Here is a 12171-nt window from a genome sequence, read left to right as displayed (position 1 = left end):
TGCTAATGAGATATTGTTAAATACTGTATTGATACTGTTAGCAATTCCTTCCTCACATTGCTGCCATGACTCAGTGAGCCTCAGCATTTCAATCATACAAGTACTGGTCCACAAGATGAGGGCATTAAGGGCAGGTAAAGTTCATTCAACTTGGACATACTGCGATCTGATATAAAGATATAATTGACTGTGATTTGATATATTGTGCAGCTCTAATCTGTTAGAATCTTTTCATGGTTTCTGTCACAATGAAGACAGTTCTATTTTCACTGTAAGGCACACTGACTGATTGTGGGTCAAAGAGCTTCTAAGAAGGATCCATTTCCAATTCCACCTCAGAAAACTTTTCTAAAGGTTTGCTAACTTTGTTGGTTGGTTCAAATTCTGAAGACATAGACTGGCATCAAAGCTCATGACTAATGGAGTTATCCACCAACTACAAGATTTTTTCACTTTAACTGTATATTGAAGGCCCTCAAATATCAGTTTAATCTGCCTGATCATGTGCTGAAGTGATAAAAGTATCACTTTTATATGAAAAAATCTAAAAAGAAATTAAAAATACAACTTTTTTGTGAATGTCTGTCTCTGGGTCTTTTTGTCACAGTGTACAACAGGTTTTAAAAACCCATAATTATATTCATTTTTTGGAACTAATCAAGAAATGTCCCTGCTCATTCACATGATCAATTAGAGACTTTTAGTGCCCAAAAAGGTCCTGAACCAGTAGAAGATGTGATGCTGTGGGTCAGGATTAGTACGCATGTCTAACTGCAGAGAGATGCTCAAATATTAGCATGTGCTCTTTAAGTCAAAGCTCTTTTGAGGCCTTAGCTCTTATGTCCAACAATAATGATTCTCAGGTTTAACCACGTTTGCCCAAAACTGATTTTAGTGATATAATATCATAAAAACGTTTCTATATGATAACCCAGTTTTACCTGGAAACCTGCTTTCCGTTGGAACTTTCTTCTCTGCTGCATTTCTGCAAATGTTGCAGCCCCTGTGGCGTAGGTGTAGGCCATGTGGGGCAGGAAGCTCATGGGGTCAAGACCGGCGTAGGGCCTGAGGCCAGGGATGGTGGCCTGAGCAAGACTTATGAAGGTGGGTGGAGGAAAAGCTCCATGGGGTGGCAAGGAGGTGTACACAGGACCACCAGCAAAGGGATTAATCCCAAAAATTGGACTGGTGCTTTTCTCCAGCTGATGGATAGAGCTCCCACCACTGTCCGAGCCCAAGAACTCCTTCTTGATCTTTACCAGCCCTAGAGATCCAGAACCCTGTTCACGTACCGACACCTCACCGTTGTGCTCTGTGATAAAGCCATTTGGCTTTGGTCGCTTTGGTGCCATGTGTTTGGGCAGCGACAAATCTAGAGGAGTATCTCCATGGGCATCCTCAGACGTGAGGCTGTTTGGAGTGTAAGAGCTACTTTGGGAGTGTTTTGACGAGGTGGAAGACAGGTTTAGAGGTGACGAAGTGTTGCTCCTCAAGGGATCAGCAGGATCTAGTGGTTTGTCCCCCTTTGTCTGCTTGTTGGCTGTAAACTGATTGATCTTTGTGAGTCTGTGAGTGGGATCTGTGTTAATACAGCCATTGTGTAAATCTATAACAGGAAGGGACACTGGAGACCGACTCAAGCTGCGGTCTGGTCCTCCACGCTCGGGAGTCTGGAACATTTTCCTCAAACTGTCCATGTGGTTGTTTTGAATTTTCCATTGTGAAAACCAATCTTTTACCAGTTCTTGAGGAAGGCCAACAGCAAGGGAAATCTTGAGCAGTTCCTCGGAGTTGGGGTCAGCATTCATGGCAAAGTAAGCCTTTAACACTGACATGTGGTCCTTGAAAAGGTTGGTGGGGCTGTGGGGCCTCTCAGTACGGGACAGTTCATCAACCCTCAGCCCCCTGCAGCCAACAGGACTGCCCTCTGGATGCTGCAGGACTGCTTTGATGTCCTCATTCATTTTACACATGTAGCGCTCATGTTGGTGAAGTGGGATGGGTCCAGGGAAGGTCTCCTTGCAGTATTGGCAAGTAAATGTCAGGAATGGGTTCTGTCCATCAGAGAACTTTTCTTCACTGCTGAGATCAACTGATTGGTTTGGTTTCTCTTTCTTAACATCCACTTGCATCTTGGAGTCATTGATAAGGTTCTTGGCCTCATTGACCTTCTCCAGCGTGTAGTCAATGATGCTCTTGGTAGGACTGTTGCCTGCCTGAAAGCTGGCCTGTGCCTCCATCTGGGCACCCAACTCCTTCATATAGGCTCTAAGCTTGGACAGCTCCTCTGGGTTTCCATCTATCTTCTGCCTGCAAACAGTGTTGTCCACAATCTGGAGAACCTTCTGTACCTCGCTTAGGCTGCTCCCGAAAGGTCCAGCGTATCCTAGCAGAGAGAGATCAATCCCCATGCCACCCAGTTGTTGAAAGGAGCTTTGTGAAGAGCCATGGGTACCCAGTGGGCTTCCACTATGACCATTTAAGTAGACGCCTGGTCCCCCAAACCCATGCTGTGAAGCCATTAGCAGCCGATAATCATTAAAGTCCATTGGCTCGGTTTTGATGTCCACCTGACCCTGCTGGTCTTGCAGGCCAAGGAGACGCCCATTCTCTAGTTTTTGCCGGAGGTGAGCCAAGGCGGGGCTTCCAGGTGAGGATGTTGTGGAGTTTGGAGAAGAGCCAGGTTTGCTGTTGTTCCCATTGCGTACTCGTCCATTAAGGGCAACCAGGCCGATGCATTTCTTGCTGCTGATGTGGGAACTGTAGGATCCCGAGTGGGAGAAGCGCTTCTTGCAGTTGGAGCATTCGTATGGCTTCTCACCTGTAATGCAAGACAGGGATTACTTTACTTTCTATTTCAAAAGACTGAGATTTTTCCAGAGGTTTCCAACAATGAATAGTCAACTCATAACAACCAAGACAGTGTTTCTGACTTAGTTAAGCTCAGTTGTGGAGAAAGTACTCAGTTTCAGTCAGTTCTGTCAAAATACAGAATCTACTCAAGTAAATTCAATTCCTTACTACCCGCCTCTGGTTGCAGCACCCAGAGCTTTGAACTACCCAACTGTCTCAACCTGCCAATCACTGATTAAGCAGACCAACAATCCAATTTTTGGTTCAGAATATATGTGCGCTCTATAGAGACCACCAACAATTTCATCTATTGAATGACTTTTGATAAACTGAGCATGAAAAACTTTGCTTTTGCTTTACAACTGGATTAATATGTCGCTTTTTTAGGTTGAAATGTTAGAAAATAACATGAATCATGAAGAGTTCAGGAAATTGCTCCTGTTTTTTATTTAACCTCATCTTTTATTAGGAAACAGTGGCAGTTATACCTTTGTTGTACTTCCTAATGACAACAGGATATTGTGTTTTTATTACCAATAGACCGCATTGTCTGGGCTCTTTCTCTGAGTGTGTGTGTCTGGTGTGTCATTGCCCATGGTGATATACGTGTGTGTTTATCTGCTCCTCCGCCCCTCTGCTCCACTCACCACTGTGAATACGGAGATGCTCCTTCAGGTGATGCTTGTACTTGAAGGCTTTTCCACACTCGCTGCACTTGAACTTGCGGTTTGCAGCTCCCTCACTGAGTAGCGGTGGCTGCAGAGAGGAGAAACCGATTAGAAAAGGAGGGAGGAGGAGTGGGAGTGGAGCAGAGAGGATAGAGACAGATTCTCCTGGAAGTCTAAGTGCAAAGAGGCATTCTGAGAAACAGCGTGGGCTGACTCTGTTCACATGCTGCAGTTTCTGGTTGAGGTGCATTCCCAACATTTCAAATGCAAATACACTGATAAACAAAAACAAAGCGTAATGGGGGGGTGTCCTCCCCCCACAGCAGAGTGGGAGCTCACGTCATTTCATTTTACATGAAACGCAAACCTGAACAGTCATTTCCTTTATTCAGCCGATAAAGCGCCTCTATCAACTGGCTGCTCTGACGCTGCTTAACCACAAGTTTAACCAGAGAAGAGACATGATGATCATGTTACACAGCATTTGGACACATTTATGACATTATTATTAGAGTTGCTCCATACAGATTCCCTGGTAAGCTCTCTGTAAGAAGGACTGGAGGAGAAAACTATTCATGACTTCAGAGATGGAAGTTAATCTGGAAATTGTTTTCCTTCAGCTACTCAAGGAAATGAAACCACATCCATCCATCCATCCATCCATCCATCCATCCATCCATCCATCCATCCATCCATCCATCCATCCATCCATCCATCCATCCATCCATCCATCCATCCATCCATCCATCCATCCATCCATCCATCCATCCATCCATCCATCCATCCATCCATCCATCCATCCATCGTAAGGTCAGAAGTCTTGATAAGGTATCTCATTGTCCGTTGTGTTTCATGTTTGTGATCAAGCAGATATGAAAGCGAAGGATTTATGTCTCAGATGTTTCAGAGATCCAACTTGAGCGTTTCTTTGTTGAAACTTGAACTGATCTGAGTTCAGCCTCTGGTCTCAGTTTAACGGTTTAACTCAGGGAGTCCTCAGATAAACACTGAGAGGATTAGGATTCTCCAGCCCAGCAGGGAAAAGACCATCTGGTCCCGGTTCAGTCTGTGAGGAGGTCTGAGGAACTGGAGGATCCTGACAGCCGACTGCCTGGATAAGGTAATCCCATTACGATCGTGGTGTAATTGGAAAATGGAATGACTTGCAGCTTAGTTACTGACTCTAATGAGACTCCTGGATGTAAGGAGCAGAGAGCAGGCGTGTGCAGGAAGCGTTTAACACGGCCTCATCATTAGATTAGAGCGCGAAGCGATGAGCTGCGTCTAAAGGCTGCACGCCCAAACACAGCTGCTGCCGCAGGAGGAGGCTCCGCCCACACAGGATGCATCTGCAGTGGCTGGGCGGAGCTTCAACTATCTATCTGTCCATCTGTCCATCCGTCCGTCCCTCCATCCATCCTGTACAGGTGTGTATTCTCACCTGGTCCACAGTGGGTTTGTGTGTGATCATGTGCCGCTCCAGCTGGGCTCTCTGGTTGAACGTTTCTGCACACAGCAGGCAGGTGAAGGCCTCCTCTGTGTTCTCATGTCGATACTTGATGTGCTCCTTCAAAGACGTCAGCCGTTTGTAGCCGCGCTCGCAGTACGGACAGGTGAGCAGCTGGGCGAAGTCGTCTGTGGCACTGGAAGGCAGATCTGCAGGGGGGGGTGAAAGGTTAAATCATGAGTCATTTTGTTGATGAGTCATATTTTTAAGTTATTGGTTACGATGCTTTTACTGTGATCATCAACTCACCATGTTCGCTCTCATCCTGACCGCCGGCCTCGGGCGTGCTCAGGCGCGTCACCTCCTCCGGGGCTTCTGGGTAAATGATGGCGGTGTCGCTGCGCTGCAGGTACTCAGCGATGGTTGCCTGGTGACCGTCGTCATCCTCCAGCTTACGTTTCAGAAAGAACTCATCCAACCCGGAGATGCCATCCAGTCGTCTCCCTGAAGGGGACGGAGAAAAGATGATCATCGGCATAGAAAGACACTTTCTGCCCTGACTTGTTTCATTTTATTGTGTTGTTATTGATCAGAATATTGATTATTGATTTCACCTGGACTGTCTTCCACCGCCTGCAGAGAGGCCTCAGGTCCCACAGCATCGTACTCGCTGCTGCGATCATCTAATGGAGCAAAAGACAAACATGTTATTCTATTCCTTCTAATTATTTAGAACTGGTGCTCCCCTTCTCCTCCTGGTTCTCCGCATGAATTTCCTCTTGGTACTCCATTTAGTGTTTTGTTTGCTTTTGTTTTTTCCCATGTTGTCCAAGATCTTTTGCTGGTTCTCTCCCCATTTTTTTGCCAGCTCTTGATATTCTCTCCCACTTGTCCATCTGGAACTAATACTTTTTAAATATATCAACATTAAGTAATTATTTACTTAAAACAAGCTCCTATATAATGCCACAATGTTACTTGTAAGTTAGTTTTGCCTTATTTCAAGTGTATAAATACTTGATAAGAATGTGAGTTTTTGCAGTGTATTTTTCCCTGTGGTTCTTCTTCTGGTTCTTCCCTCCTAGAGTCCCACTCCCACTTCCGGTTTGTACTGTTATTCTCCTCCTTTCAGACTCAATACACTAAAAGTTGTTTTATGCAGCTGATCTGGGTTCAGAGGAACCTGATTGATCAATAATTCTCACAAGAACAGTTCCAATATGTTGATATACAGATGATAACTTTCTTCTTTCTGCTATCTGTTAATCAGAAGCAGCATCTTTTATGTGCTGGAGAAGAACAAACAACATTTTGGTGCTGATAAGATCAGAGACTGACCGATACATTCGTCCTCCCCCCGGTGCTCCGAGTCGTCTGGCTCCCGGTTGGACAGCAGGTCGTGGCCGACCCTGGGCGACGCCTCCAGGGCGGGGACACCAACTGGACTGCCCGCCTCTTCATCGTCTCCAGCTCCTCCGGTGAAGCTGCTGTCATCACGGAGCAGCGTCTGGTCGTCCTCATCTGTCTCTGAGGTCGTCTCCAGAACACTGTCATAGTTCAGAACTGAAACACAGAGATGGAGGACGAGATAAGACAGCTCGTAAAACATCTGGAACCAGCTCTTTGTCTGGATCTTCATCCAGAAAAGTCGAGTTAAATTCAGTTCAGTCTTTGAGGAGATTCTTGAATGAACGACATTGATTCATCTCTCCTCTCGATTTCTGTCAATCAGCTCGTTAAAGTCTCATAGTTCTGTCTGAAATAAATATACATATACACTTGGACAAAATGGATTTAGAAACAATAAGTACCATACGATTCCATCCAAGAGCTGTGTGATTGAGTGATTTGATTGTCCCGTTATGTAAAGTAGTTTGATCTGTCATTTCCATTGGAAAAAGAACAGCAGAAGCTTCCTTTAACTCCATTTTGACTTATTTTTAGAGCTGAATCAATTAATCAGGATTAATCATATTAAATCAACAGACTCAAAACAAAAGTCAGATGCTGAAAGAACAACACACTCAGAGCAGTAATTAAACCAAAACTTTAAAAAACATTTATATTAATTTTGCATTTAAGAGAAATAAAACCTTTGTCTGTAAATATGTTCGACACAGAACTCTGTAAAAAAATCTATGAAGCATGATTTATGATCCAATTATTAATTGATTAAATAGTCAATAGGCCAGGCCTACACTGTATTAATGTTAAGTCCAGCAAAAGCGGCTGAGCTTCTCACGTGTTGATGTTAGAAGTCATTTTTAGCTGCAGATGCATCCATTGCTACAAACACATTCACTAACGGAATGTTATTATATTTTAGACAACAAAATGTTTATGTTCTTAATTAAAACGGGAATTTATTTTAACGGGAAGTTTTTCTAATATAAATAAAATACAATAATAAAAAAGCTTCACTGAAAGCACATGCCAGATTTTTATCAGATTAATCGATTAATCGTCAGAATAATCAATTAATCGATAACTATAATTGTTAGCTGTAGCTCTACTTATTTTAGTGTGGTGTTTGTCAGCTGTGTCAGCTGTAGACTTGAACTGAGTTGAACCTGACTGAGGTGAATTGTGTGTGCAGGGGTGAGGGTTGAGGTGCATGTGTGTGTGTGTGTGTGTGTGTGTGTCCGTGTGTGTGTGTGTTGGTTGGGGGTAGGGGTGTATGCATGACATCATGGGAACAGCCTGCAGACGGGAGTCCAGCCACAGAAACAGCCTCAGATTTTCAGCCTCGTTCAGCGAACACAGATTGTTGGATCGCCTCTGCTGCGTCTTATCACACTTCCTGCTGCAGATTTGATCTCCCACAGGAGGCAGCAGACCCCCCCACCCACCACCACCACCCCCACCCCCAACAAACCCCCGACCCTCTCAGCTACACGGAGATTAGTCTGTTCATAATATGATCTTTGTCTGCAGCCGCTGCAGCTCTCGCCTCCCGGACAACTGCGCAACAGGTGCAAATTAAAAAGGGAGCCACGGTGGGCTGGGCGCAAATCTGCTGACCTGGGCTGAATACCAAGAGAAGGGGGGTGGGGGTCGGCGAAGGGAGTGGGGGGGGCGTGGGACAGGCCGGGTTTTAATAAGAGGTGTGACCGCTTCAGACGGGTAAAGCCCTCTGTGATCAAACATAGAGAGATGGAGCGCTCGCTGTGTGGTCCAAGGTATACGTGGGGGTCTAATGTGACCCCCCCACACCCCCATAGGGCCAACACACTCCCAAACCACCCCCTCTATTATTCTATTATTTCTTTCTTTCCTGACTGAAAGAATGTGAGCTGCAGCTGAAATATTCAGCTGTTCCAAAGCAGGATGCTGATTTATCCAGCTTGATCAATAAACGATAACCAGGATCAATAGCCATCAGGTTATAACGCGCTGGAGGTATCAGGTAGTGTCTGGAACCGGCTGATTTTCAGATTTTCCAATCAGAGAACCCAACCAACTTTTGTTTAAATGTGGAGGAATTATATGTTTTTCAAACACAGAGTAAGGCTGCATGTTGGCTGCATGTTGGCTACATGTTGGCTACATGTTGGCTGCATGTTGGCTGCATATTGGCTACATGTTGGCTACATGTTGGCTACATGTTGGCTGCATGTTGGCTGCATGTTGGCTACATGTTGGCTGCATGTTGGCTGCATGTTGGCTACATGTCGGCTGCATGTGGGCTACATGTCGGCTGCATGTTGGCTACATGTCGGCTGCATGTCGGCTGCATGTTGGCTGCATGTTGGCTACATGTTGGCTGCATGTTGGCTACATGTTGGCTGCATGTTGGCTGCATGTTGGCTACATGTTGGCTGCATGTTGGCTGCATGTTGGCTGCATGTCGGCTGCATGTTGGCTACATGTTGGCTGCATGTTGGCTACATGTTGGCTGCATGTTGGCTACATGTTGGCTACATGTTGGCTACATGTTGGCTACATGTTGGCTGCATGTTGGCTGCATGTTGGCTACATGTTGGCTGCATGTTGGCTGCATGTTGGCTGCATGTCGGCTGCATGTTGGCTACATGTAGCCTTAAGGGTCTGTCCCGGGGTCTCTTTCCATTCAGAGGTGCCCAGAAGCACTTGCTAAATAACAGATAACCTCACCTTTTTTTCTATGCCACCCTACTAGTGAAGTTTATTTCAGAGGGTTGTATTCAGGTTATCCGATATAGAGTTGGAACATAGCTTATATTTAGACGTGCAGATGAGGACCAAATCTGTCTATACGTCTGCAGCTCTGTCCTTCCATCAACCAGACACTAAGATACTTTAACTCCTCCACTTCAGACAGAGAGTTCCTCATGCCTGGAGGGATGAGGCAAACCCTACTGGAGCTTATCTGGCTCATCTCCAAAAGACAACAGGGGAACACCTTCAAGTGTGAATACAGAAGCCAATTTCAGCTCATCAGTTGTCAAAGCTGATACTTATTGATCCAGATGTCTCCTTTTGGACCTCCAACAAGTCAAATAACCAGGATCGATCAGTGACATAAAGGCTTGTATTGAAACTCCAGACTCTGACTGGTCAACAGCTGCTGACCTCCCAACAAACTGCATTTAAAGTGCCATCTGTCATACGGGTAACATGATTCATGGTCACCCCACATCAGCTCCAGCACACCTGTGGCTGCAACCCAACAATGTTTCAGAGTGAAAGGTCTCCACCGGAGAGCATCTCTGTCTCATCAGAGTGAGGCATCGCTGGAGGAGAACATCTCTGTCAGCTGTCTTTGTGTTGAGCACAGAGCTGAGGACAAAGCTGAGACTCCTCCTCCTCCTCCGCCAGCTTCCCACACAGACACATTAATCTTCCTCCTCCTCCGACACGTTCTCTGTTGTCACGTTCGTCTCCAGCTGTTTCTGAGAGGAAACTCCTCAGAGGCGGCACAAACACACACACAACTGGAATCTGAAAAGCTCAAACAGCAAACGCAAACCAATATGGAACACGCAGCTCTGAAAACAACAGCAGCAACACCAGAGAAAAACAAGCCACACTGAAAACAGTGTGTCCTCTTCATGTCTCTGAAGGACATGTGACTCAGCATCACGTTGAGCTCGAACCTTCATAAACAGCAGCCCATCTTCCAGCTGCTGCAGCGCAGGTCCAGGTGCTGCGTCCTCCTCCGTCCGCTCGCTGCCTCACTCTGAGGTGGAGGCTGATGCATCCTCCTCCTCTTCCTCCTCATCAGCTGATCACCTGAGCAGCAGCCCGAGGGAGGAGGGGAGGTGGTTCCCATGGATACCAGGTTGCTACTTGGAACTCAATGTTTGCATTTCATCCAGCTACCCAGAATCCTCTGCAATATTTTATCGTGATTTTGACCCAATATTCTCCAGGCAGTCCTAAAGTCTTTTAACTTTGTGCAGCCACTCCGTCCCTGGGAGGTGTTTAATAAAAACCAACAGATTTATAGTTCATTGTAGCATCGCTGCACCTGCTGCGGTTTCCTCTGAACAGGTGTGCTGTTGTGTTGGGGCTGTGGAGTCCGCTGAATGTGGGGAGTTCCTGCATTGAGCCGCTGATTGTATTCAGTTCCTGATTGAATTAAAGTCTCATTTATCTGCAGGGACCTGTGCAACAGGCTGGAAACTGAGGCGAGGAGGGGGTCACAGCCCAACATCATCATCGTCACCCCCACAAATCAGCCGTCCTCCTCCTGAGTCCCGCCTCCACACATGGTACGACTCCCATGTTTATGGGCCCCACTGGTCACCATCAACCCTAACGGACTCACAGAAGCAGCAGAGCTGAACCTGATACACGGTTACACTGTTACAACATTGATTGACTGATTTGATTCACGTTTCTCCCTGATGAGCATCGTTTTATAAAATATTTCCCTCTTTATTCTTTCCTGTGTTCCTTCTGATGCTGTCAGGAAGTAGACAGAGCGGTTGCCATGGTGCTCTGAAAGAATTAACCAAGATAGTTTGATAGACTTGGTTCGATTAGGTGCTCAAAATTGTACCATTTGTTACATTTTCAGCTGGTGCGGTTCGCTTTCATGCTGCAGTGTGTCAAACAAACCAAAGCATTCAAAAAAATTGTTTATCCCTCATCTGTGGTGGTGCTGCACCAAGAACTACTGAAGAAAAAGACGCAAAAACCTCTGAAGAACATCCTGAACTCAACTTGCTTCTTCACAACATGTAAACAAAAATGGAGTGGCGTCAGACTTTAGCATCTGTAGGATTTCACTCTGGTCTGGTAAACGACCACAAGCTATTTCTTTCACTAGCACTAGATACGAGTGTTTGTTTTGGTTGTTCTTACCCAGAATTCCTGCAGCCCTAATCCCTCTTGTTTTTGCATAAGCATTCGAATGCACCAGAGTTCACTTCAAGCGAACCAAGATCTAGGCTTTTAGGCTGACCACAGTTCAATCAACTTCACAGTTCGGTTGCGCATTCACATCTTCCCAAGTGAATCAGACTTTCTAGTCAAATGAATTAGAGTTAGATTAAAGCAGATCAAACAGGGCTGGTGTAAATGAACCCCAAGTTTCTCTGCAAAAACTTACTGCAGAACCAAACCGAGAACGCCAACAGTTTGTGAATCATTTCAGGCCTCCAGCTGTACACAAAATTGCAAACGTGCTCAGAAACAACAGACTTCCAACCTCAGAGCTTACCATCGCGAGAATTAAAGAGGAGCAGAGTGATGAAGAGGAGCTGGAACCGACAGCTGCTCATTTCTAAGGTATGTGCTGCCTCTAAGAATGGAGCAAAATCCCTCAAAGACAGCGCTGACGGGGGAGCAGGGAGAGATGGGGGAGGCACCAAAGGCAGAGATGTTCTGCTGGAGAGTTGCTGTGTAATTACAGTTACCACAACCCAACTTTCCCATGAGGCCGAGCGCTCCAAGACAGAACCGGGGAATCTGTAATTCTGCCTGCAGGGTGGAGAGATGAAGGAGGAAGAAGTCTGTGTTCCCTAAATGTGACAAGAGGTGAAGCAGAGGCATCTTCCTCAATCATCTCCAAACAGCTCTGGCACCGCGGCGCCGACTCTGACCTCACCGGACACGGACATTAGGTTTACATTCAGTGACATCATACTTACTAAAAACTAGGTCTGTAACTAATGATTATTTTATTTTATTCTGACGATTAATCAATTAACCTAGCGATTAATAAATTATTCAGATAAAAGAATTGGCCAATTCTACATTTAATCACTTCAGCCTTTT

The 12171-nt window shown here is 45.6% G+C and overlaps 1 protein-coding gene across 3 annotated transcripts in view; it reads right to left on the bottom strand.

Annotated features, from left to right (window-relative positions):
* The window catches only part of LOC103460027 (zinc finger E-box-binding homeobox 2-like), a 44734-nt gene that overhangs the window by 7680 nt on the left and 24883 nt on the right, over positions 1–12171 (bottom strand). For all 3 annotated transcript variants that reach the window (XM_017303190.2, XM_081604596.1, XM_081604595.1), the window contains exons 3-8: positions 6307–6531; positions 5583–5651; positions 5278–5472; positions 4963–5177; positions 3501–3609; positions 942–2821 (exon numbers count right to left, since the gene is read on the bottom strand). In XM_017303190.2, coding sequence (XP_017158679.2) covers positions 942–2821; positions 3501–3609; positions 4963–5177; positions 5278–5472; positions 5583–5651; positions 6307–6531 — 2693 coding nt within the window. The remainder of the gene's footprint in view (positions 1–941; positions 2822–3500; positions 3610–4962; positions 5178–5277; positions 5473–5582; positions 5652–6306; positions 6532–12171) is intronic.

The sequence above is a fragment of the Poecilia reticulata genome, chromosome 2 (assembly GCF_904066995.2).
Source record: "Poecilia reticulata chromosome 2, P_reticulata-male-v2, whole genome shotgun sequence".
NCBI lineage: Eukaryota > Metazoa > Chordata > Actinopteri > Cyprinodontiformes > Poeciliidae > Poecilia > Poecilia reticulata.
This window is presented reverse-complemented; position numbering and strand designations above follow the sequence as displayed.